Source organism: Stenella coeruleoalba (genome assembly GCF_951394435.1).
Source record: "Stenella coeruleoalba genome assembly, chromosome: 3".
Lineage (NCBI taxonomy): Eukaryota > Metazoa > Chordata > Mammalia > Artiodactyla > Delphinidae > Stenella > Stenella coeruleoalba.
In genome coordinates, this window is record NC_137148.1 from 166,528,853 (window position 1) to 166,555,949 (window position 27,097).

A 27,097-nucleotide genomic window follows, 5' to 3' on the forward strand; every position below is an offset into this window, starting at 1 on the left:
CACCCTCTTTCTTTTTTTGTTGTTTTTTTTTTTTTGCGGTACGCAGGCCTCTCACTGTGTGGCCTCTCCCGTTGCGGAGCACAGGCTCCGGACGCGCAGGCTCAGCGGCCATGGCTCACGGGCCGAGCCGCTCCGCGGCATGTGGGATCTTCCCGGACCGGGGCATGAACTCGTGTCCCCTGCATCGGCAGGCAGACTCTCAACCACTGCGCCACCAGGGAAGCCCTGCCTCACCCTCTGAATACCCAACTATTTTCAATTCTTCCAGTTTGTTTCTGTGATTAGTCACATGGGAGCCACCGCTTTTTTAGAAATAGGACTGTTCTCTACATACAGGGCCACAGTGTACTCTGGTTCTGTTTGAACTTGGGTGGGGCTGGATCCCTCTTTGCATCCTTTATGGTGGGCCTTGGGGTGGCACTTCCTGTCCCCTCCCTACCCCCTCCCCCAGATCCAGGGAACAGCCAAGGGCTCACCCGGCCCAGGTCTGAAAAATATTCTGGTCCAGAGAGTGGGAGAGGCTCAGGCTCTGCTGGGCCCCCGGCAGCCCCAAGGAAGGTAAGGGGCCCAGCCGCCAACCCACAGCACACAGCTGTTGGGCACTTAGATCTCTCATCTCTGTGAAGGGACACCTTGAAAGGACTTTTTTCAAAAAGGAAAAATGGGTGTGATGCTGACCAAGCCATGATTGATGGGTGGCGGGGGGGAAGCAGAAATCTCCCAAATGCACCCTTCAAGAGAACCGCTCACCAGGAGGCGCCCCTGCTGGTTGCCCTCCCATCCCTTGGGTGTTGGCGAGGCCGCCCATACTCACACCGGGGACCCTGGCCCAGCCTCACTTCCCCCATTGTGACACATCGACTGCCCCACTCTGCTCACCGTCAGCTCCGAGGAGGGGGTGGGGGGTGGGGGGAGGAATGTTTGTTTCTTTCAGGGCTGTGTCCCCAGTGCCTGGAAGCAATCTTGGTATACAACAGGCACTCAACTATATTTGTTAAGTAAATGAAGCTAGGAAGGGGGGCCCAGTGATGAACAGGATGCACAGCAGGGCTACCCCATTCCTGGAGGAAAGGTGGACCAGACTGGCTTACTGGGCACGGAGATCATTTTGTAGGAACCCGGGAACCAGGGGAGGACCGGCCACAGGCTTACCGATTGGGAGGACGATGTACAGAGCACCCACGCCCTGGGGCCTCTCCGCATCCGCTCGGCCGGCAACATCACCCAGGACTGCAAGGGAGAAGGGAGAAAGTGAGGCCCAGTTCCCCAGTGAGAGGCGGGAAAACACAGCAGGTGTATGATGACAACCCGCAAAGGAAAATGCCTGACATTTCTCAGTGTCCTCAAACATTCAAAGGAACTTGGAGCATCTCCCAGGTGTGAGAGGAGCCGGGCTGGCTTCCTCCAGGGCCTCGCTTGTTAGCAATCGGGGTTATGGGATTTGGGGCAAATTTAAGAGGGTCCTTTAGCCTCACATTACAAGGCACTGGGGAAGGGACTGCTGGTCCCTGAGACCAACGCCTACAGATACATTCCCAGTGGCTGGCGAGGTCACTGGTGGAATTTTTCAACCTGCTTCTGCATTTGATGACAAGGAGCCTTTTCTGGATGGGGCCGGGGCCAACTTCTGTCCCCGTAATACTCAGCAATCCCAGTGCCTGGGTTGCATCGCACCAAAGCCCCATAGTCCTGCGCCAGCTGTCCCCACCTAATAAGAAATATTGGAAGGGGGGGAACCTCATTATATAACCACGCCCATGCACCTGGGCCGGACAATGTGAGGGGCTGTGCACGTGAAAGTTTAAAGGCCTACAAACAGGCCAGTGAGCTGGGAAGACTGCACAAGCCACATCCAAGCCACACATAGGCCGGTGAACAGTGATGACCGTCTCCGGTTGTGTTCAGATCCCTCTGGGTTTTAATTCAATCCGCTGTCGCACGTGTTGTGGACAGAGTTTACATGCAGTTTTACACTTACGCATATTTAAGAAACCTTGTCACAAAAATAATTTTGGGCAGCAGCATTGGTGTCCTTGAAAAATTTTTCCCTTAAAAGGGCTCCTTTGCCAAATTCGAGAAGCCCTCGACGGGCCCATCTGTGAAACGGTTTTTTAAGCAGTGGTCCTTCAAGTGAGAAGGGTTCTGGGCCTCCTTCAACCATATAGTTTCTGTTTTATCTCCTTTATGGTTGAACAAAGGATTCAGCTATTCTGAGGGGAAAAAAAAAAAAAAAGTCTGAAACTTGCTGATGTGCCTTTTTTTTTTCTCCTGGCCAGAAAAGTCTGAGCTCTGTTTCCGGGCTGCTCAAAAACGGGGTCGGGCGCCCTCTGCTGGACAAAGCAGCAAATGGTGGGCTCCAATTCACTGAGAGCCCAGCTCTCACCTCCTCCAGCTGGGGAGGTAGATCATGACCTTGAGGGTGGGCTAAGATGAGGAGAGAGAGGGACTCATCCCAGGCACTAAATTTAAAGGGGTCCCCCCAAAACTCAGTAAACCAGTAATATTATAATGCATTGTTTTTTTGTTTTTCTCCTGTTTTGGCCACACCGTGCAGCATGCGGGATCTTAGATCTCTGACCGCCAGGGAAGTCCCTGCATTGTTTTTAAAAATCAAAATTAATGCCAACGGGAATTCCCTGGTGGCCCAATGGTCAGGATTCCACGCTCTCACTGCTGAGGGCTCAGGTTCAATCCCTGGTCAAGGAACTAAGATTCCACAAGTCACGCAGCACGGCCAAGAAAAAAGAAAAGAAAAGAAAAGAAAAATTAATGCCGATACCTCATGGTGACCAAAATAGCAAAACTTTTAGGAAAACAGGATCTGACTATACACTTTGCAAGATTCTGCCTCACTGAGACACTGGCTCCGAGCAAACTTTATTTACTAGAACAGGTGGCTGACCCCACATGCCATAGTTTGAGGATTCAATTTTTTAAAAAAAATACTGCATTAAAATATTACTTGAATCTTGGGTATTTTGGTGCCCCCTTTATTTATTTATTTTTAAAAAATATTTATTTATTTATTTGGCTGTTCCGGGTCTTAGTTGCGGCACATGGGATGTTCGTTGCCATATGCAGGATCTTTTAGTTGCAGCATGCAAAATCTTTAGTTGTGGCATGCAGGGGTGGGTCTTTCTTTAGTTGTGGCCTGCGGGGGTCTTTAGTTGAGGCATGCGAACTTAGTTGTGGGATGCAGGATCTAGTTCCCTGACCAGGGATCAAACCCAGGCCCCCTGCATTGGGAGCTCAGAGTCTTACACACTGGACCACCAGGGAAGTCCCTGGTGCCCCCTTTAGATGCTGCCCCAGGGAGTGCCTGACCTGCCTCATGCTAGTCCTGGCCCTGTTGGGCAGACACCTGAAAAAGCCCATGTGATCCCCACTATTCCAGGAAGGTGGGTGGGCACTGTTATTAGCTCCATTTTATAGGTAGGGAAACTGAGGCTTCCACCATGCCAGAGACAGTGAGAAAAGGAGCCAAGACTAAATCCACTCTGTCTCTTCACCAACATGCTCATATCAATGAACCGGGGCCAGGGTGACCCCAGCCTTTACCTTGTTGGGACATCGTCACTGACTCTGCCGTGGTGAGCTCAGGACTGGCTGTGCGCTTCGGACCCACGGTTGTCGAGTTGACTGTGGAGGGCCTCCAGGTGGTCACTGCAGGTTCAGTCTCTGAAAGAATAAACAGTTCCTGAGTGCCCTGCAGCTTGAGCCCCACTGATAGCTGCGCTGCTGCTGACAACGGATAGGAAGCAAGTGCCATGGGCCACAAAGAAATAACTGAAGATAAACGCACTGAAAATACAAACCCACCAATATCTATGTTATTATATTACACGCTGTTTTTCAAAAGGAAGATTCCTAAGTGTTACAGACACACTGGCCCCAAATGGAGACTTTCTCTGAGGATGAGGAGAATCAAAAGGGGGCCACCTTCTCCCTCAGTGTCTGCAACTAAAATCAGTCCCGGGCTTCCCTGGTGGCGCAGGCAGTCATTAAGAGTCCACCTGCCAACGCAGGGGACACGGGTTAGAGCCCTGGTATGGGAAGATCCCACATGCCGCAGAGCAACTAAGCCCGTGCGCCACAAATGCTGAAGCCCGCGCGCCTGGAGCCCATGCTCCGCAACAAGAGAAGCCACTGCAATGAGAAGCCCGCGCACCGCAATAAAGAGTAGCCCCTGCTCGCCGCAACTAGAGAAAGCCCGCGTGCAACAGCAGAGACCCAACGCAACCAAAAATAAACAAAATAAGTAAATTTATAATAAATAAATAAAATAAAACCAGTCCCTCCCCCACCCAAGAGGTCTGGGAAAGAGAGAACTAGACCTTACAGGTGAACTGAGTCCATCTCCCTGCCAGGCACAGTGCTGATGCACCCAGCATTTGAGAAAGGCCTTACAAGGGCCTCCTGGGGCCTCACTCTCCCATTTGATGGATGAGTAAAGTGAGGGTCAGGAAGGTCCAGCTGCTGGGCTGACCTGCAAGGGTGGCAGGAGGCAGACTGGTGCCCCCACCTGCAAGGCAGCTTCTCATGTCCTCGGCCAGCCGCATGCCGTCAGGGCAGGCACAGGTGAACCTGGGCGAGCGGGGGTTGATCTGCGGGGCTGGCAGACACAGGTACTGGCAGCCACCGTTGCGGAGGGCAGTCCTCTCACACCAGTTCACCCCTGTGGCGGAAAAGGCAGGGAGGCAGGGTGAGAACGAGGTCACAAAATTTCTAGAAAATTCCAGAGCGCCGGCAGGGACGTGGAGGTGGGGGTGGCCATCCCATCTTTACCTCTCGGCTGCGTGAGGTTGTGGAAAAGGACGATGTCCTCTGGAGAAAGCAGGTTTTCTGCCATCAAATTAATGTCCGAGCCCGTGAGGCGGTTGGCACTGAAAATGGCTTCATTGACAATATCCGTCCAAAATACTTTATCCTACATGGGAGTTAAGGAAGATGACAGATCCCATCAACCATGGGGCTGGGACACAGACCACTGTCTCCACACCCCTTGAAGTTACTGGGGTTCTCTGGGGAACAAGCAGTGCTGGGTGGTAGCATCATTTCTTTCTTCTTTTTCTTAAAAAAATTTTTAATTGTGGGGACTTCCCTGGTAGTCCAGTCGTTAAGACTGCACGCTTCCAGTGCAGGGGACGTGGGTTCGATCCCTGATCAGGGAACTAAGATCTCACATGCCAAGCAGCGTGGCAAAAAAATAAAAATAAAAATAAAAAATAATAATAATTGTGTAAAATACACATTATGTAAAATTTACCATCTTAACCATTTTTAAGTGTCCAGTTCTTTGGCATTAAGTATATTCACATTGTTGTGTCCACCATCCATCTCTAAAACTTTTTCATCTTCCCAAATTAAAACTCTGTCCCCATGAAACACTCACTCCCCATACCCCTCCCCCAGCCCCTGGCGCCCACCATTCTACTTTCTGTCTCTATGAATCTGACTCCTCTAGGGACTCAAATGAGTGGAATCACACAGTATTTGTCTTTTTGTGCCTGGCTTATTTCACTGAGCATAATGTCCCCAAGGTTCATCCATGTTATAGCAGGTGTCAAAATCTCCTTCCTTCTTAAGGCTGAATAATATGTCATTGGATGGATGGACCGCATTGTGTTTATCCAGTCATCCACTGATGGACACTTGGGTTGCTTCCAACTCTTGGCTTTTGTGGATCGTGCTGCTTGAACGTGGGTTTACGAATACAGTTGACCCTTGAACAACATGCATTTGAACTGCGTGGATTTTTTTCAGTAGTAAATACACGATTCCCAGCTGGTTGAATCCACGGATGTGGAACTACAGATACCAACAAACCCTGGATACGGAGGACCGACTCTAAACTATACTCAGATTTTCGACTGTGTGAAGGGTCAGTGCCCCAAACCCCACGTTGTTCAAGGGTCAACTGTACAGCAACATTCTTTAGAGCAGAGTTTCCCCACTGGGATGCTATTTAGGGCCACATAAGCCTTCCTGATGGGCACCCCCATTCTCTTGCAGGGTGTTGAGCAGCATCCTTTTGTTTTGGCCTTGACTCACGGCTTGCAGGGATCTTAGTTCCCCGTCAAGGGATGGAAGCCGGGTCCCCTGCAGTGGAAGTGCTAATTCCTAACCACTGGACTGCCAGGGAAATCCCTAATTCCTGGTCTAAGACCTCTTCATGGTCACCAGCAGTTTTCTGACCTAGTCTGGGCTTGAATGACTACACGATGTGTGTGGACCTGTTAGCAGGAGCGCTCGCGCCTTGTATGTAAGTGATGCTCAGTCAGCAGCACTTGACCGTGAATTCCCGCAAGCACGGAAGCAGCGACCGCTTGCCCCCAGCACCCACCTCAAAGATGGCCAAGGAGAAGGGGTGCGCCAGCTTCTTCTTGTCCTCCAGGATGGTCTTCCGGTTGCCCCCGGTGACATCAATGCTGGAGATGGAGTGCAGCTTGGAGTCGACCCAGTACAGGCGGCCGCTGGAAAGATCTAGAATCCAAGATGGGGGTGGGGGGGGACAAGGAGTGGTCACACGTGATGCGGGGGGCGGTGCTTGGGGCTTGGGCACGCTGCTCCCCACAGGAGGGAGACCCCCAAGGACCCAGCAGAGATGCGCCCAGGAAAGCAGTTCAGACCCTGCCCCCATCCCCACCCCCATGTGTGAGCCTGAACCGCATGCAGGTATGTGGGGGAATGGGAGCTGAGTTTCAGGTTATAAAATCTCAGGGAGGCCCGTGGCCATTTCCTCTCTTCCAGACTGTGCCTGACCCCACAGGACCACTGTGCTCCCAACATACCCAGGGTGATGCCATTGGGCCACTGGATGTCCTCCGTCACCAGCGAGTAAACGTCCACGCCATTCAGGCCCCCCTTCTTGATCTTAGCGGGGGTTCCCCAGTCTGTCCAATACATGAAGCTGGTGGGACAGCGGGAAGGACAGACAGGAGGACATCAGGGAGGGAGGCTCTGCCTACCCAGAAGAGCTGCTTGCCCCTGAAGCAGCCAGGCCAGGACTCCCAGTTGGTTCTGGGGAGACCCTGGATGGGTTCTTTCTGCTTCCCTGACCTTGCTGCCCTCAAGACCCACACCTGGTGAGACCTGGCAGGATTTGGAGGACGTTTGAGAACAAAGGGAGGTTTTCATTCCAATGTTGGGACTGAGGCCCTGGAATCTGCACCCTGAACACTGCTTTCTAAGGGTTTTTTACAAATTTGGGGGGGGGGTAGTTTTTTGGCTTTTTAAATACAAATATATATATATATATATACACACACACACACACACACACACCCCTACATATACATACATGTATATACACACACACACAAAGAGAGATTTTTTTAAATTGTGGTAAAACACACATAACATAAAATTTAGCATTTAACCATTTTTAAGTATACAATTCAATGGCATGAAGTACATTCACACTGCTGTGCAGCCATCACCACCATCCATCTCTAGAACTTTCTTTTCTCCCCAAACTGAAACTGTCCCCATTAAACACTGACTCCCCATCCCCCTCCCCCAGCCCCTGACACCCACTCTCCTACTTTCCGTCTCTATGGATCTGACTCCTCTAGGGACTTCGCATAACTGGAATCATACAGTATTTATCCTTTTGTGACTGGCTTATTTCACTAAGCATAATGTCCTTAAGGTTCATCCATGTTGTAGCAGGTGTCAGATTTCCTTTTTAAGGCTGAATGAAGTTTCGCTGTATGCATATGCCACACTTTGTTTATCTAATCCTCTGCAGATGGACACTTGGCTACTGTGAATCATGCTGCTAAGAACACGGGTGTACAAACATCTGTTTCTGTCCCTACTTTCAATTCTTTTGGATCCATACTTACAAGTGGATCTCCAAGGGCTTTTATTTTCTTTCTTTCTTTCTTTTTTAAATCTTAATTTATCTTATTTTATTTATTTTTGCCATATCCTGCAGCATGCAGGATCCCCGACCAGGGATTGAACCTGTGCCCCCTGCAGTGGCAGCTCGGAGTCTTAACCACTGGACCTCCAGGGAAGTCGCTCCAAAGGCTTTTAAACATCTGAAGAGATGCTCAGGCTAACTCACAAGTGACCTAATACAAATTAAAACTACCCTGGAATACACCCTCCCCATCATGATTACAAAGATGGAAAACCCTTTGGTGAGAGTGTGGGGAAACGGGTCCTAGGGTGCGCCTCTGGCGGGAGGGTCAGTATCACAATGTTTGCTTGGAAGGACAATTTGAGGCTATGTCCATGTAAGTACCCTCAGACCTATTTGTAATCCAAATTCTAGAATGTTATCCTGCAGATAAACTGCAGCGACTCACCTTCAAAGGCATTCAAAGGTATTCATGGCTACTTTGTATGAGGCAGGGGGTAAAAACCTAAATTTCCAGGGGCTGGAGAGCAGTTTAAATAAATCATGGCCCATCGGGTTGGCAGGGAAGGAAACCCATAGGCCAAATGAAAGAGCCAGGTCGGGCAAAGAATTCCATGCTATTGGGGGTGGGGAGAAGAAACACAAAAGCAGAGCACTTGGGGACTCCCTGGCGGTCCAGTGGTTAAGACTCTGAGCTTCCAGGCATGGGTTTGACCCCTGGTTGAGGGAACTACGATCCTACAAGCCATGCAGCGAGGCAATCAATCAATCAATAGCAGAGCACACAACACGCATCTAAGTGGAGCGTGTGGGACTTCCCTGGTGGTCCGATGGGTAAAACTCCCCACTCCCAATGCAGGGGACCCGGGTTCAGTCCCTGGTCGGGGAACTTAGATCCCACATGCATGCTGCAACTAAGAAGTCCGCGTGCTGCAACTAAGACCTGGCGCAGCCAAATAAATAAATATTTTAAAATAAATAATGATAAGTGGAGTGTGTCGGGGAGGGTGTCTCTCTCTGCTGGCAGTAGGGTGGACCGGGTGACCCTCCACCAAATGAGAGCATTAGTCTTGATTGATGAGGACCTGACATGCCCACCTTCACCCCAAGGGGGGTCTGTCCGTTCTGAGCCACGGACACCATGCAAGGACAGCCAAGTGCGCCTTTGCCAACATTTTCTCCCTGAGGCCCAATGCTCCCTTTTCTCCAGTTATTGCAGCCAGAACATCCTGCCCATCCTGGGGTTGTGAAATGCCACACATGATGTACCGGGGCAGCTGGTGTGTGCTGCAGGTGCAGGGTACGTGTGACAGAGGACAGAGGCTTTCCGCCAGGGGACACGGGTCCCTGGGGACACTGGAGCTGCTGAGTCAGCCACGGGGCCTGCGGACCCCGAGGAGGGTGATCCACGGGCGGTGATCTGTCAGTCGGCTAACATTGTCCCAGAGCGTTTTTAAACATCTCTGCAATCCCGTCTCAGTGTAGGATACTCTGCCGTATAATACACTGGAATTTAAATTTCTAACTTCTAACAAGTGTTCATTTCTAATATAAATTTTTTTTTTTGCCGCACCTCCTGGCACTGGGATCTTAGTTCCCCTACCAGGGATTGAACCCACGGCCCCTGCAGTGGAAGCATGGAATCCCAACCACTGGACCGCCTGGAAGTCCCTCTAATATCAATTTAAATCAGTATTTTATCTCTGATTTTGGATTCTATTCCATAGGGCAGGGCTTTTCAGGGTCTGATTCCACCTCAGGTGACACAGAAGACATGGTGGGGCATCAACCCCCAGGGCCCCCATAGGATGGGTGGGGAGGCCCACATTCTGGGCCTTGTTTTTTTTTTTTTTTTTTTTTTTTTTTGCGGTACGCGGGCCTCTCACTGTTGTGGCCTCTACCGTTGCAGAGCACAGGCTCTGGACGCGCAGGCTCAGCGGCCATGGCTCACGGGCCCAGCCGCTCCGCGGCATGTGGGATCCTCCCGGACCGGGGCACGAACCTGTGTCCCCTGCATCGGCAGGCGGACTCCCAACCACTGCGCCACCGGGGAAGCCCTGGGCCTTGTTCTTTTCTGACATCGAGAGCATCCCGGGGTTCGGGACAGCCCGCATCCAACTCAGTCTGGTCTACCTCAGCACAAACCTCCCCCCACCTGGAGCCCTAATCGGTTCATGACCCCCACCCGTGTTCTTTGTGCCCCCAGCCCTGGGAATACCCACCCGTGGATGGGATCCACCACAATGGCCCGTGGCTTGGAGCCTTTCTCTTGGAAGAGCGTCTTCCTCTTCACACCCTTGGTGTCAGCCACTGAGACGGTGCCCAGGATGGAGTCAGTCCAGTATATGTTGCTGTGGATCCAATCCACTGCCAGCCCATCGGGGGCCTGGAGATCCTCGCTGATGACAGTGTCGTAGGAAGAGAAGCTGGAGGCTCTGTTGATCTGGGCGCTGAGGGGAGAGGAGGAGAGTGTCAGCTCCAGGGGCCCTCAGTCCACTCAGGGACTGGGGCTGCACGGGGCGGGGCCCAGGCTCACCTGTAGATCTTCCTCTGGGACAGGTCGGACCAGTAGATTCTGTTGCTGGCCACCTCCGTGTCCAGGGCGACCACATTCTTCAGGTTGGGAATGACGCTGGCGTACTCGCTGCGGTCCAGAGTCATCTTCCTTACTTCGTGGCGGTTGGTGAAGAAGAGGTAGGCGATGGTGCCTGGGGAGCCAGGAAGGGGAGTTCAGGAGAGTGAAAGGGACCCTGGCCTCCACTGTCACCCTGCAGGGTCTGACTGAATCAGGGGAGACACCAGGATGCCTGCCTGGGGTATTAACAAAGTGGTTCTGATGTGGATCGGGGAGGACATGGTAAATGACTCACTTCAAATGCAAACTAACCAGCCCACACCCCGCCACATCCTTTACTGGGGTCTCACACTCTTGCCCACTATCCACCTTCCCTAGTCACCCCAGGGACAGGTGCCAGACAACAAGGGCCAGCGTCTATTCCCCAGAGACCACGGAAATTATTCAAACTCGCCTGTTCCTTCCCACAGAAACCACAATAAAGGCTCTCCCACAACCCCGGTTTGGTCTGTTGGCCTCACCATAGCTGAATAATAGTAAAACCTACATTTGAAAATATCTGGGCCCCAGCATTTTACATTGAAGAACGTAAAGATGAAGAAATGATAACGGCAAATGTAAACAAAGTGATTCCTAATGTCAGGGAATTCTGCTTAGTGCTTTTCCTACGTTTTTCTCTCATTGACCCTCACCCTCCTAACAGGCAGCGGCTGTTGTCAGCTCCCTGTACAGATAAGGGAATTAAGGCTCAGAGAGAAGTGACTTGCCCAAGGTCACACAGCTAGTGGGTGGTAGAGCTGGGATTCGAACCTGGGTCACTTTGACTCTGGGGGCTGTGCTATAACCATGACATCAATATCCACCAACACACCGAGCCTTCTACAACTGACCCCTGTCAGAATATCCCTTCCCACGACACCATTCCAGCTGGGATGGCATCTGTAGGGACCTGACCCTACAGAATGGGATGAAAATGAAATCTCAAATCCTGGAGGGCTTCACACATGGGGATGTAACAGAGGGAAGCCAGGGAGCTGTCAAAGGGATGATGACTGAGAGGTCCTAGGGGAAACAGCTCTAAAATATTTCTGCAAAACTGGCCCTCATTTGGAATCACACTGCAAGAGCAGAACATGACAGAAGACAAAGGATGTTTGGGTGACCTGTCAACTTCACCAGGACAGCTATGCCTCCAAAACCATGGGATCCCTTGATCTAGGTGATTCTAAGAATTAGTGCATGGTTGCAGTTCTAACCTAAACGTCAGGTAGAAGAAACTCAGTGATTTGTACTATTTTGTTTCATTATGAACAATTATATTTTGGTCTCTTTTCAATGGATTTACTGTTTTTGATATAAGTTCCTTTAGCTGGAGGGGGTGCAGGCTGTTCAGGCCATGGCTTTCCACTTCTTGTGCCCTGAAGCCCCTCATGGGACTGGGGGCTACAAACCATCCCCCACGGGATTGATCTGCATCTTCAGAGAAGCTGGACAGGTGTGGGCAGCTCCCTAGCCCGATTCCTAACTAGGCTGTGGTGTTCACCTACCAGAGGCCTCCGGAGCAGATGGTCTACCCCCGGGAAAATTCCCCACCACGTTCGTTCCCTGTCCCGCCGCCTCCCTGCACTCACCCACGGCCTTGCAGGCCTTGGTGAGGGGCTCCAGCTGGAAGCCCTCCTCACACTGGCACTTGTAGCTGCCCTCGAGGTTCACGCAGAGCTGGCTGCAGGCGTCTGGGTCCTGACACTCGTCGATGTCTGCGGGATGGGACACAGAGAGATTTGGGGCATCTTCCTCACGGGGTGCAGATGGAGCCATGGGCTCTGACCAAAGGCCGTGCATCCCAGTGGCAAATGGGGAACAGCTCATCAAATGGGGGATAGCTCATCCCCTCTGGGGAAGACCTCCAGGGCCGGGGACTCTGACCAACAAAATCTTGGAAACAGCCAAGTGTCACCTCTAACAGTGACCCCGACCTCACCATTCACCTCAGGGCACAGCCAGCAGGGCCAAGCTGAGTCAGCTGAGATTTCTTTCTTAATTATTAATCCCCAAAGGCCAGAAGCAAGTCCTCCCTGAGAGCCAAGCCGGCGACAGTTGGCCTGTGCACCTGGCCTCCTACCAGCCCTGTACAGAGGGGACGGTGCCCACGCCCACTTAATGGATGGGAAAACTGAGGCTGAGGGCTTGACCTTCCCCATGTCCAGGGAAAGGGCCGGGGCTCGGGAATCACCTTCACATCTGTGCTTGTCCACCAGCTGGAAGCCCTCAGGACACAGGCACTCGTAGCCGATCTTGAGGTCGTTGCAGATGTGGGAGCAGCCGCCCTTGTTGTCCAGACACTCGTTGGTCCCTGTGCCAGGTGGGGGATGGGGACCGGTCACACTCTTGCCTCCAGCCACCACTCTCCCGCCACCCTGTGCTATTTCGCCGTCATCATTATAATCACCACAATGACTGTGCAGCTGCAGAAGTACCATGACTCCTAAGACGACTCAGCCACTGTCACATGGGACGCCATGGATGAACCACGAGGATGTTATACTGAGTGAAATAAGCCAGGTATAGAAGGACAAATACTGCACTATTCCACCTTGAGGCCCCTATTGCAGTAAAATTCATAGGGACAGAAGGGAGGATGGTGGGTGCAGAGGCTGGGGGAGGGGGAGGGGGACTTAGTGTTTAACGAACGGGGACAGAGTCTCAGTTCTGCAAGATGAAACAGTTCTGGAGATGGATGGTGGTGATGGTTGCACGACAACGTGAATGTACTTAAAACACTACTGAACTTCACTAAAAATGGTTACGATGGTAAATTTTTATGTTTTTTTAACCGTAATTACAATTTTTTTAATTATAAAAAATAAAAGCCGGGGCTTCCCTGGTGGCGCAGTGGTTGAAAGTCCGCCTGCCGATGCAGGGGACCCAGGTTCATGCCCCGGTCTGAGAGGATCCCACATGCCATGGGGCGGCTAGGCCCGTGAGCCATGGCCGCTGAGCATGCGCGTCCGGAGCCTGTGCTCCGCAACAGGAGAGGCCACAGCAGTGAGAAGCCCGTGTATCGCAAAAAAAATAAAAAATAAAAGCCACATACAACTTCCTACAGTTACATATATTAACCCATTTAATCCTCCCTACAACCCTAAAGGCAAGGGAACTACAGCTGGGGAAACTGAGGCATGGCCAGATTAAATGACCTGCCCAAGATCACAGCACTGGACTCGAACCCAGGGCACTCGGCTCCAGAATCTATGCTCTTACCCTCTGTACCAGGCGTGGGCCAAAGCCAGCCCTCCACCTGCTCTTACACAGCTAAGAAGGGTTTTTACATTTAAAAATAGTTGAAAAATAAGAATCGAAAGCAAAATGGTATTTCATGAAAAAGTTCTATGAAATTCAAGTCTCTGTATCCATAATAAAAGATTCCTTGGAGCACGGCCCCAGGCATTCATATGCACGTGTATGCATCTGTATGGCTGCTCTTCTGCTACAATGGCCAAGTTGAAGAGCTGTGACACAGACCTTATGGCCTGTAAAGTCCAAAATATGGGTCATAGCACTGCTAAAACTACACGCATTGCATCATTTGATCCCCAGCAGCCCTAGGATGTGGGAGCAGTTACTGTCCCATTTTACAGCTGGGAAAACTAAGGCTTAGAAAGCCAATCCACTTATCCCCAGCACCCCCCCCCCACCATCTGTCTCACCCCACAGCACTTGTGGGCCTGGGTGGGCCAGCCCCTCGCAGCACCGCAGCACCCACGTCTGGGTCCCACCCCTGCTCTGCCAGCTGCCCGCACCCTGGGGCTCACCGCACTCCTTGAGGGGTTCGTCCGACCAGTCTCGGCAGTCCCTGACTGAGTTGCACACTTTGTCCAGGGAGATGCACTCGCCGCTTTGGCACTTGAACTTGTTGGGTCCCTCACACAGAGTCACTATGAGAGCCACAGAGGAGGATCAGGTGCTTCTGAGCAGCAGGAGCCCACTTAGTGCTTTTTATTAATATGATAGCTTATTCATGCAAGAATAGATGCAAACGTATTTGGTAATAAAACAGAATAATTATTGAACGTCTGTGAAGCCTCCACTCAGCTTAAGAATTAGAATGTCACCAAGAGCAGGGGCTGGGAAACTCTGGCCCACTGCCTGTTGGTTTAAATAAAGTTTTATTGGCACACAGCCCTGCCCATTCATTTACATATCATCAGCAGTGGATTTCACGCTATAATAGCAGAGTCCAGTAGTTGTAATTGAGACTATGGCCCACAAAGCTGAAAATACTTACTATCTGGCCTGTACCATTGGGCCCTGACAGAGACTATTATAGTGGTCTTTGCCATCCCATCCCCCTACTCTCTGCTACCCCCAGAGGTAATGATAGTCTTGAATTATGGGTTTACCATTTCCTTATTTTTTCATTAATCATTCTATCAAACATGTATGAACAATATATTGTTGAACTCTGCTTGTTTTTGAGTATGATATAATAACTGTACCCAGTAAATTCCTACAACTTCCTTCTTGCTCCCAACCCCAAGGTTATGAGGTTTGCCTGGGCTGCAGACAAGGGCTGTAGCCTCATTTTCTCAGCTGTATGGTATTCCACTATGTGCCGTTTAAAATTATTTCCATATACCCCTGTTCACAGCAGCACTATTCACAACAGCCAAGGGGTGGAAGCAACCCAAGTATCCATCCACAGATGACTGGATAAACAAAATGTGGTCCATCCATACAATAGAATGTTATTCAGCCTTAAAAAGGGGGGAAATTCTAACACCTGCTACCACATGGATGTACGTTGAAGACATCATGCTCAGTGAAATAAGCCAGTCACACAAAGACAAATACTGTGTGATTCCACTTACATGAGGTCCCTAGAGGAGTCAAATTCATAGAGACAGAAAGTAGAATGGTGGGTGCCAGAGGCTGGGGGAGGGGGAGGGGGAGTGAGTGTTTCACAAGGACAGAGTTTCAATTTGGGAAGATGAAAAGAGTTCTGGCAATGGATGGTGGTGACGGTTACTTAGCACTACTGAATTGACCCTTAAAAATGGCTAAGATAAAAAAAAAAAAAGGTTAAGACGGTAAATTTTATGTTATAGGTATTTTACCACAATTAAAAAAATACTTTGGGACTTCCCTGGTGGCACAGTGGTTAAGAATCCACCTGCCAATGCAGGGAACACGGGTTCAATCCCTGGTCTGGGAAGATCCCACATGCTGCGGAGCACTAAGCCTGCGAGCCACAGCTACTGAGCCTGTGTCTAGAGTCTGTGAGCCGCAACTACTGAGCCCCTGTGCCATAACTACAGAAGCCAGTGCACCTAGAACCCGTGCTCCGCAACAAGAGAGGCCTCCGTAATGAGAAGCCTGCGCACCACAACAAAGAGTAGCCCCCACTGGCTGCAACTAGAGAAAGCCCACGCACAGCAACGAAGATCCAACACAGCCATAAGTAAATAAATAAACAAATAAATAAATAGATAGATAAATAAATACGTATTTTTTTTTAATTAATTCTACTGCTGATGAACATTTGGGTTGCTTCCAGTGTTTTGCTGTTAGGACAGTGCTGCTCTGCCTGTTCTAGAGCTTTTCTCCCAGTGCAAGTTTCCCAGGAGCGGAACTGCTATGTTGTAAATTCAGCAAAGTGCTTTACATGGAATCGTACTGTGCATGTAACTGAGCTCAGGGACATGAGCTCTGTACACTCTGACCGCATTAAATCTCACAGTCCTGAAGTAGGTGCTTACATTTTGCCCATTTGGCAGATAAGTGGACGTGAGGCTCAGAGAGGTCAAGTAACTTGCCCAAGGACACACAGGAGGCTTCTCCCTTGTCTGGGATGCACCATGCTCATCCCCCTACATCTCCCCATGGCCCTGGACCCTGGCGGGACAGAGCTCACCATTGATGCAGCCCAGCTCGTCGCTCAGGTCCTTACAGTCATACTCCCTGTCGCACTGCCGGCTGCCGTGGATGCAGGTCCCATCTGAGCACTGGAACTCGTCAGGCCGGCAGGTGGCCACAGCTGGGAAAGACAGAGCCAGGTGTGGAAAATAAGAAAGTGGGCAGGAAAGCACCCTAACACAACCGTTTTCTTAGACTTTTCTCCAGTCTGTCCTCGTATGCAGGAAATTCATTAAAAAGCTGGCAGAGCCAACAGGCCATTCTCTGCAGAAAAGCAGTGATGTGGTCCCAACCCAGACAGAGGCACGGCCAGGTAAGCTATGATAAATCATATCAATACCACTGAGTATCATACAGCCCCTCAAATGACTCACACTGCAAACGTAAAACATGTTTCAGTTGACACTACCTAAAAAGGCCATTACAATGAAATCTTGGCGGACACACGTGATGACTAGAATAGGGTCATTCTAACCACGGTCCAGACCTTGACCTCCAACAGGTTTTTGCTTTACCCTAATTCATTAAGCTCTAAGCTTAAGTTTTCTGCACTTTCCCATGGGTTACATTTCACTATCAAAATGTTTACAATTTGAAAATTCGATTTCAGGAGGTCAGTGAAAAAAGATGATAAATCTATGGGCAGAATGATCCTCCCCACCCACCTTTTTAAAAGTATGCAAACGGGCTTCCCTGGTGGCGCAGTGGTTGAGAGTCCGCCTGCCAATGCAGGGGACACAGGTTTGTGCCCCGGTCCGGGAAGATCCCCCATGCCGCGGAGCGGCTGGGCCCATGAGCCATGGCCACTGCGCCTGTGCGTCCGGAGCCTGTGCTCCACAACGGGAGAGGCCACAACAGTGAGTGGCCCGTGTACCGCAAAAAAATATATATAAAATAAAATAAAAATATGCAAATGTCTGGAGCTTGTTATTTTCAAGTGTACTTGCTCTGCTGTGACCTAGGTAAAAGAGGAGAATGATCCTACTTTTTGTTTTGCTTTGTGTATTTAGAATGATCCTATTTTTAACCCCTGTGTCTATCTTTGCATTAAGGAAAAAAAAATACAACTGAACATAACTCTCGCAAAACATGCTCTCCGATGAGAGTTCACATGGTGGGGTGATCAGGGATGGGTTCGGGTTCACAGGTGTGTGTCCTCAGAGGGTTACTCTGCCTTTCTGTGCCTCAGTCTCCTCATCTGTAAAGAATGAGGGAAGCGTGCTCTCACAAGTCATGGGGATTAAATGAGTTTGTGTTCAGTTTTATTTGTTTATTTACTTATTTATTTTTTATTTTTGGCCTCGCCGTGGGGCTTGTGGGATCTTAGTTCCCCAACCAGGGACTGAACCCCGGCCCTTGGCAGTGAAAGAGCGGAGTCCTAACCACTGGACTGCCAGGGTGTTCAGTTTTAGAACCGATCGATCACATACAAAGTCTTCAACTGTTTTGTTTTGCCTTATTTATTTTTTGGCTGCGCCAGGTCTTAGTTGTGGCATGTGGGATCTTCACTGCCGCAGGTGGGATCATGCGGGATCTTCATTGCGACATGTGGGGTCTTTTGTTGCGGCATGCGGGATCTAGTTCCCTGTCCGGGGACTGAACCCGGCCGGGTGCACTGGACTCCGCAGGCTGGAAGTCCCTTCAATTGTTTTTAAAAGGTGTAAGAAGTTTTTAAAAAGTCTAATTACGGGACTTCCCTGGCAGTCCAGTGGTTGAGACTCCACGCTTCAAATGCAGGGGGCACAGGTTCGATCCCTGGTTGGGGACTAAGATCCCGCATGCCATGTGGGGCGGCCAAAAAGGAAAAAAATAATAATTAAAAAATAAAATGTCTAATTACACCTATACAGCGATTGCAACTCTGAACACTGTGCACGTGGGCAAAGATGCCAAAGAAACAGAAAGACGAAAACGACCTACATCACTAGCCGTGCAAGAACGGCCCTGATTCAGGGTGCACTGACTCAGGGCCACGTCTTCATCACAGTCGCCACTAACTACCTGTGGCTATTTAAGTTTCAATGAGTTAAAATGAAAGCAACCTAAGAATTCCATCTTTCAGTGGCACCAGCTACACTGGCCAGCGCTCGTGCACTGGGCAGCATCACAGCAAGTTCGATTGGATGGCACTGGATTCTAATCGAGGCCCGCAAAGGCCGATGCTATTGCCCCATCTGCAGGGGAGGAGACCACAGCACAGTGGTCCCTGGCCAAAGGTCACACAGCACAGATGACACCAGCCAGGCCCGGAGCCCAGGATCCTTTCTGGACCCAAATTATACTGCAGGTTGCAGTTTGCTCCCCTGGGCAAAAGAGATTAATTAAATAGGTGTTCCAGACTGAGCACTCTTTGGAGGATAGCTTGTCCTCCATGTGACTGGAAAGACTCGAACATGAAATGGGACCGATTTTCTTGCTATGAGATGTGAAACCATTCAACCACCTAAAGGCACTGCCCCTGCCCCGACTTGGGGGAGCCTGGGGACAGATGAGGGGACCCGTGCGGCGCCCCTACCACAGTCCTCCTCGTCAGACTTGTCCTTGCAGTCGGGGTCGTGGTCGCAGTGCCAGCTGGAGTGGATGCATTCGCCGCTGCGACAATGGAACTCGAGGGCCGAGCAGGGGTTGTTGCCCTGTGTGGGGTCCGACGGCTGAGGGCTCCCGCAGTGCTGCGGCCACTCGTCAGAGCCGTCTTCGCAGTCGGGGTCGCCGTCGCAGGCCCAGAGCTCGGGGATGCAGGTGGAACTGTTGCACTGGAAGCTGGCAGGGCTGCAGGTGGGCACGGGGCAGGACACCTCGTCTGAGCCATCTAAGCAGTCCAGGTCCGAGTCGCAGACGAACTTCGGGGCGATGCACTTGCCGTCATTGCAGCGGAACTCGTCCTGGGAGCACGTCTTGGGGGCTGCGGGGACGGACGGGAGACGACAGCCCGGTCAGCAGGGAGCCTCCCACCACATTCTGACACAAGCCCATTGCACAGATGCAGACACTGAGCCAAGGAGAGGCCAGAGCCCAGTGGTCAGGAGCTCAAGGCAGTGGTCAGGAACCCTGAACACGGAACCGCTGCCCTGGCCGGAAGACTGCCCAGCTCCTGGGCCCCCTCTGTGCTTCAGTTCCCTCATCTGTTCGTGTCTTAAGGCATTGCTGAGGACTTGGGGTATAAAGCTCTCACGTTGGGCTGGGTACATGGGAAGCAGTATGAGTCTGCACAGGGGACTTCCCTGGTGGTCCAGTGGTAAAGAATCCACCTTCCAATGCAGGAGATGCGGGTTCAATCACTGGTTGGGGAACTGAGATCCCGCATGCCGGGGCGGGGGCAACTAAACCCCTGCACCACAACTACTGAGTTCATGAGCCTCAACTAGAGAGCCTGCGTGCTGCAAACTACGGAGCCCATGCACTCTAGAGTCCGCGTGCCACAAGTAGAGAGAGAAAACCCACACGCCACAACTAGAGAGAAGCCTGTGCCCTACAACTACAGAGGAAGAAGCCCCAGCGAGGAAATGAAAGATGCTTCAACAAAGATCCTGCATGCCTCAACTAAGACCCAATGCAGTCAAAAAAATAGTGTGCACAGGGAATACAGTCAATATCATATAATAAATTATAATGGAAAAGAATATGAAAAAGAATATATGGGGGCTTCCCTGGTGGCACAGTGGTTGAGAGTCTGCCTGCCACTGCAGGGGACATGGGTTCGAGCCCTGGTCTGGGAAGATCCCACATGCCGCGGAGCAACAAAGCCTGTGCACCACAACTACTGAGCCTGCGCTCTAGAGCCTGCAAGCCACAACTATGGAAGCCCACGTGCCTAGAGCCTGTGCTTTGCAGCAAGAGAAGCCACTGCAATGAGAAGCCCACACTCCGCAATGAAGAGTAGCCCCCGCACGCCACAACTAGAGAGAGCCTGCGCCCAGCAACGAAGACCCAACGCAGCCAAAAATAAATAAATAAAATAAATTTATTAAAATGTTCCCCAGGGAGCTGTTTCATCAGATGACCACTAACCAAGGTTAGACGTGCATTTCTAAGGTAAATGTAAGCAAACACTCACTTTTTGGGTCTTATGGCTTGTGGGATCTCAGTTCCCCAACTAGGGATTGAACCCTGGCCACGGCAGTGAAAGCCCAGAATCCTAACCACCTGGCCACCAGGGAACTCCCCGTTTTTAGTTTTTTTTAAGACTCTCTTAAGGGTTTTCATATTTTGTGAACTTGAAGATTTGATGTGATCTCAGTTATTTAAATTTTCCCCAGGATTTTTTGTTTTTTGTTTTTTAAAGGGCCTTATTTTGTTAAAAAAAAAAAACCTATGCAATTGAAAATGAAATTATAAACAATGAATAAAATCAAAGAGACAAGACAGAACCAACTGCAAAGTGCCTTCCCCTCCAAGACTCTCGGCCTGTTTCTTCACAGAACCCTCAGTTTGGGGAACAAACTCTGACCTTAGCCAGGAACCCGGTCAGGTCACTTGGACTAAACCAGGACCCACGGGCCACCAGGCCAGTGACTCCACTTACGACAGCCTTCCTCGTCTGAGCCGTTCTCGCAGTCCAGCTGGCCGTCGCATCTCCAGGACTCAGGAATGCAGCGATTGACATGGCCCCCACAGCTGAAGTCCCCCGTCTTGCAGGTGACAGACACTATGGGAGAAACAGGATTCAGCCTTAACCCAGAGGGAAGACCAACCTGCCTCGCCAGTCCGAGCTTTGCAAGGGAAAAACCCAGAGTTTTCTGACAGGGAGTGCCGAGCCCACTTTTCTGAGTCAAAATGAAGGACATTTAATGGAGCTTGTTTAAAATTAGAAGCTAGGTGCTGCAAAGGTTTTGGAACGAGATGGAGGTGGTGGTTGTACAGCACTGTGAATGTATTCATGCTACTGAACTTTACTTTTTTTAATTTTTAAATTTTTTTGGCTTTTTAAAAATTGAAGTATAGTTGATTTACAATGTTGTGTTAGTTTCAGGTGTACAGCAAAGTGATTCATATATATATATATATTCTTTTCCATTACGGTTTATCACAGGATATTAAATATAGTTTCCCTGTGCTATACAGTAGGACCTTGTTGTTAATCTATTTTTTATACAGCAGTGTGTATATGTTAATCGCAAACGCCTAATTTATCCCTACCCCCTCCGTCTCAAACTGATCACTTGAAAATGGCTAATTTCTGTTATGTGAATTTCACCTCGATTTACAAAAAAAAAAAAAAAAGAGGCTTTAAAGGAAAGTTTCAGTTCCAGTAATACCTTCTCTCTCCATTTCCCAATTCACAGCTGAATACATCAATACACTGGCCAATTTCCACCGAGTCTGTCATCCAGTATCATCAAATCACTTTGCTGTACAGCAGAAATGTTTATTTATTTATTTTTTAAAAAGTGGTTTTTGTTGTGTCATGGCTTGCGGGGATCCCCAAAGAGGGATCCAACACCGGCCCCCTGTAGTGGAAGTGTGGAGTCGTAACCACTGGGCCGCCAGGGAAATCCCTGTACAGCAGAAATTAACACAACGTTGTAAATCAACTATACTTAAATTTTAAAAAAAGAGTGAAAAAAAAAGGTTAGGACGCGTGTCACGCCCAAAGGGGACTCACTGCACGTCTCCTGGAACTCATCGGAGCTGTCCTGGCACTCAGCGCTCCCGTCGCAAACCCACTTGTAGGAGATGCATGTCCCATCTCGGCACTGGAACTCATTTCTCCCACATTTGTCTTCCACTGAGAGAGAAAGAAAGGAGAAGGAAGGATCAGGGTCAGGATTAGAAACGACCATGCTCCCTGTGTCTATTTCCTGCCAACTGAAGAACGAACCAGAAATACAACCTTACTATAACAGTCAAGTTCCCAGGAAATGAAACACATACAACAAATTAAATTTCATGAACTGAAATGTAAGTATTGTGGAGGATGCAAAGAACACATCCAAAAGAGAGATTTGTCCCCAGTATGAGATTTTGGCATCATGGTTGTTGAGTCCAAAGTATGGATCCATTGGTCTATGGGAATAAAATATTAGAAACTGGGTGTACATTAACAAAGAAAAGAAAATTATTTCGCATATTACAAATCTGTATTGGAAACAGTACCAAGGAAAATTGAGGCTGTAAAAGCATTAAGCTGGAGGAAAAGTTGAAAAGCTTTCTCCAGTAGGTAGAAAGGAACTATAAAGAGATAAAAATTATGAGAAATTATTAATGTAGAGGTCAGTGAGCAGAGATCCAGCAGAAAAGATAATCATATAACTAAAAGTCAGATCAAAAGAAATGGGACAGACACAGTAACAAAAGATCTAATCAAGAGAAAACTTTCCTTAGGAAAACGAAGACTTGGATTTTGAGATAAAAATGAGGACAGCGGCTTCCCTGGTGGTGCAGTGGTTGAGAGTCCGCCTGCCGATGCAGGGGACGCGGGTTCGTGCCCCGGTCCGGGAAGATCCCACATGCCGCGGAGCGGCTGGGCCCGTGAGCCATGGCCGCTGAGCCTGTGCGTCCGGAGCCTGTGCTCCGCAACGGGAGAGGCCACAACAGTGAGAAGCCCGCGTACCGCAAAAAAAAAAAAAAAAAAAAATGAGGACAAAGTAAGTGTTTGGGAAGTTTTCTAAAATATATGATTTTTGCACTTTGGAAAAGAGAACAAAATAATATTGACTGCATTTAGTTTTAGATATCATGCTTTGATTTAGAATGCATTGTTATGTGTGAACTACGATCAAAGCAAACTTTTATTGGTTGGTAAAACCTGGTACTAATCCTTTAATCTCTAAATATAAACTTTGATCCCCTTGGTAATCTAAAGTAATGCGGCCAATAAAAATTATGATCTGGTTCATCTCAGGATAAGGAAATAAGACCAAAAAAAAAAAAAAAAAGAAGCTAGCTAGATTTTCCTGATTAGTCAGATGTTCTGAAGGCAAATAGTATGTAAAATAGAAGTTTTAACTGATGGCTACATTTGTTATATTTTTCATTACCTTTGTAAGAAGATTAAGAATGTCTTTTCTTTTATTAATTTATTTTGAATGTTAGCCATAACCAAATAAAGAGTTTAATGGTTTGTGCAAAACTTATTCATGAGCTCATCTTGCACAAAGGCAATTAATGAACGCATTGTCTGGGAGAAAACTCCAGACAAGAAGAACAGAAGACAGTAGATCCTTTAACGATTCTTCTCATGGGAGAAGTCTCTCCTTCCTTCATTCTGGATATGGGTGAGGAAGATTCAAGATCTTACACACTTTGGGGCTTTTTATGTATTTAGATTTTTTTTTCCTTTGATATTCTCTTTAAACACCCAAAATTTGTTTTTTTTTTTTGTTTTTTTGGGTTTTTTTGCTAATTTATCTGTCCCTCACCCCTTTCCTCTTTGGTAACCATAAGACTGTTCTCTGTGTCTATGGGTCTATTTCTGTTTTGTACATAAGTTCATTTCTATCGTTTTTTTTAAGATTCCACATATAAGCAATATTGTATGATATTTGTTTTTCTCTGTCTGGTTTACTTCACTTAGTATGATAACCTCTAGGTCCATGCATGTTGCTGCAAGTGGCATTATTTCATTCTTTTTTATGGCTGAGTATTAAGGGCAAGGTTAATCATTAGCAATTGGGCACAGAAGGCCACATTTCAAAGGGTGTCCTTGATCATTTTGATTTTTTTTGGCTTGACCTTCTATCATATCTGATTAGGTCTCTTTTTATCTTGTATGTTGAGGGTAGGAGGGGCGAAATGCTCATTAATAGGAATAAACTTGGGACTTCCCTGGTAGTCCAGTGGTTAAGACTTTGCCTTCCAGTGCAGGGGGTGTGGGTTCAATTCCTGGTCGCGGAGCTAGGATCCCACATGCCTCGTGACCAAAACATAAAACAGAAGCATTATTGTAACAAATTCAATAAAGACTTAAAAAAAATAGGAATAAACTTGTCAATGCTGCCATCTAAGATTGGGAAGTTTGCACATTTACATCCACTCACAGCTCATTAGCTTAAACTCAGTCCCATGGCCACACGTAGCTGCAAGGAAAATTGGGAAATTATAGATCCTCTTTTGGGTCGTGTGCCCAGCTAAAACTTGAAGGTCTTAATAATATGGAGAAGGAGGAGGAGAACAGATACTTGGAAACATTCTTCAGTAGTCTCAGAGCTAAAGAATTATTAATGGAAATTCTTTTTTTTTTTTTCTTTTCCAGGCAACAAAATTTTAATTTACCTGTAACCGTTTACTAGACTAAGTGTAGATGATTCACGTTTTCTAGGCAATACCACCATGGATAAAAACAAATTTTGGGGGCTTCCCTGGTGGCGCAGTGGTTGAGAGTCCGCCTGCCAATGCAGGGGACACGGGTTCGTGCCCCAGTCCGGGAAGATCCCACATTCCACGGAGCAACTAAGCCTGGGGGTCACAACTACTGAGCCTGCATGCCTAGAGTCTGTGCTCCGCAACAAGAGAAGCCATCGCAATGAGAAGCCCATGCACCGCATTGAAGAGCAGCCCCCGCTCGCTGCAACTAGAGAAAGCCTGCACACGGCAATGAAGACCCAACACAGCCAAAAATATTTAATGAAGAAAGGTAGGAAGGAAGGAAGAAAGAAAGAAAGGAAGAAAGAAAGAACGAACTGCAGTCATCTAATGTATGTCATCTTTCACCTCAATGACTTGGGAAAAAAATTACCTTCTTATTTTGGGATTATATTCAATGTAAAAAAAGTTGCAAAGATATTACAGAGAATTCTCATACCCCTCATACATTTTCCCCCAATATTAACATCTTACATACTACAGTACATGTCAAAACTAAGAGATTAACATTTGTATATTACTATGAACTCCAGACTTTCTTTGGATTTCATCCATTTTTTTCTTTAATGGCCCTTTCCTCTTCCAAGATCCAATCCAGTATTTCACATCACATTTGGGCCCTAAAGTCTTTGATCCTAGTCTTAACCAGTTGGTCTACCAGCTCTTTTAATCGCATACCCTCACTGGTTAAAAAAATTTTGAGGAAGTCCTCCCTAATATAATTATTTATCATATACTGTACTAGTGTATGATGTACATGACAAACTATAACTATACAGAAAATCAGAAATGTTAAAAAGGTGAGATTAAAAATCAGACACACAACATTTAAAAATATCTTGTTATTCGTGATGGCTTCCTACTATAGTTAGTTAAAATCTGAAATCATGATGTAGTCAGAGCAAATGTTTTTTTGCAAAAGTGATTCAGATTCTTTTTCAATTTTTTTTCTCTTATAGGTTATTACAAGATATTAACCACTGATTCTTAACCACTGTGCCACCAGGGAAGTCCCCACTGCAGTTCCTTAAAATGAACAATGAATGTGAATAAAGACTTGGGGAGCATCAGTGGGGAAAAAAGTCTTTAGGGCTAGAAGGCACGTGAAAGCCAGACCTTATGATGATGAAGGAAGAGCTGAGTCTCCAACTCATCCCATTCTTGGCCAAAATGGAAGTGTGGTCTCCATCTAAGTTAAAGTCAAGACATAAGTTGGCAGAGAGGTGAAGGTGGCCCACAGCTGGAAGGGAACAAAAGAACATGCCTGGATACTTCTTTTCCAAGCTCACGGATGTAGGCCGGTGTTCCCTACACACATCCCATTTCCTTTCATACACACCCATCTGCAAGACATCTGTTTTCCCCATAAAATGCCATCCTGAAACCTCTATAAACAAGGAAGAGGGAGGCCCTGAGGTCACCAGATTTCACCAACTGTCCCCACTCCAAAGCAGTGTGAATTACAGTCTTATGGAAATGGCATTCTCTGCCTCCGTACTGGATCTGGTAAAAATTTCACAACCTCAGATCCCAAATCCCTGCAGTTCCCTCTGCTGCAAAGCCCCCTCCCAACTCCCACCTGTTTGTTTGGCTAACAGTTCAACTTTGAATACTTATTTATTTATGTATTTTGGCTTTGCCAGGTCTGAGTTGTGGCATGCAGGACCTTTCAGTTGCAGCATGAGGGCTTCTTAGTTGCAGCATGCGGGATGTAGTTCCCTGACCAGGGATTGAACCTGGGCCCCCTTCATTGGGATTGCCGAGTCTTACCCGCTGAACTACCAGGAAAGTCCCTAACAGTTCAACTTTGAAGCTGACCTTCCCCAAAACTGGGTTTGGCACCCCCGTGAGCCCCTAAAACACCCATTTCTCACTCCTAACACGGTATCGAAAGCACCTGTTTATTGTGTATCCCCCAGGCTAGACTTAAACTCCTTGAGAGTAAGGAATGTCTTTTTCATCGTTTCAGCATGAAACCATCAGAGCCCAAGGCCTGACACAGTCACAGTAAGATTTGTTCAATAGGTATGCCAAAAATCAGGGCCGGGTCCATCACCTTTGCTGGGGAAAGATTTTGGAAAAGTGGAACTCTTCCACATTCCACCTCTTAGGAGGGCAACAGGGCAGAATCTGTCAAAATTTAAAGTGCAAAGTCCCTGGGACCCAGAAGAAATATTAACACAGGTGTATAACAATGTCAAGTTCAAAAGAGGTCCAAAGCTTTTTCTGTTTGTTTATTTTGGCAGTGCCTGGCGGCATGCGTGATCTTACTTCCCCCACCAGGGATCGAACCCATGCCCCCTGCAGTGGAAGCTCAGAGTCCTAACCACTGGACCGCCAGGGGAGTCCCTAAAACTTTTCTTATAATAGAGAAAAGGGGGGAACAATTGGTGGTATTATTTATTTATGTATTTAATTTATTTTTGGCTGCATTGGGTCTT

At 48.4% G+C, this 27,097-nt stretch overlaps 1 protein-coding gene across 3 annotated transcripts in view; it reads right to left on the reverse strand.

Annotated features, from left to right (window-relative positions):
- LDLR (low density lipoprotein receptor) overlaps window positions 1-27,097 on the reverse strand; it is a 35,806-nt gene that overhangs the window by 2,713 nt on the left and 5,996 nt on the right. The window contains exons 2-16 of one of the 3 annotated variants that reach the window (XM_079915547.1): window positions 21,958-22,080; window positions 20,878-21,000; window positions 18,871-19,257; window positions 16,354-16,476; window positions 14,255-14,377; window positions 12,676-12,795; window positions 12,074-12,199; window positions 10,404-10,575; window positions 10,090-10,317; window positions 6,792-6,910; window positions 6,344-6,483; window positions 4,786-4,927; window positions 4,523-4,675; window positions 3,559-3,678; window positions 1,153-1,230 (exon numbers count right to left, since the gene is read on the reverse strand). In XM_079915547.1, coding sequence (XP_079771673.1) covers window positions 1,153-1,230; window positions 3,559-3,678; window positions 4,523-4,675; window positions 4,786-4,927; window positions 6,344-6,483; window positions 6,792-6,910; window positions 10,090-10,317; window positions 10,404-10,575; window positions 12,074-12,199; window positions 12,676-12,795; window positions 14,255-14,377; window positions 16,354-16,476; window positions 18,871-19,257; window positions 20,878-21,000; window positions 21,958-22,080 — 2,277 coding nt within the window. Of the gene's footprint in view, window positions 1-1,077; window positions 1,231-3,558; window positions 3,679-4,486; window positions 4,676-4,785; window positions 4,928-6,343; window positions 6,484-6,791; window positions 6,911-10,089; window positions 10,318-10,403; window positions 10,576-12,073; window positions 12,200-12,675; window positions 12,796-14,254; window positions 14,378-16,353; window positions 16,477-18,870; window positions 19,258-20,877; window positions 21,001-21,957; window positions 22,081-27,097 lie in introns of those variants that run through there. The other 2 variants (XM_079915546.1, XM_079915548.1) reach the window with 2 other exon arrangements.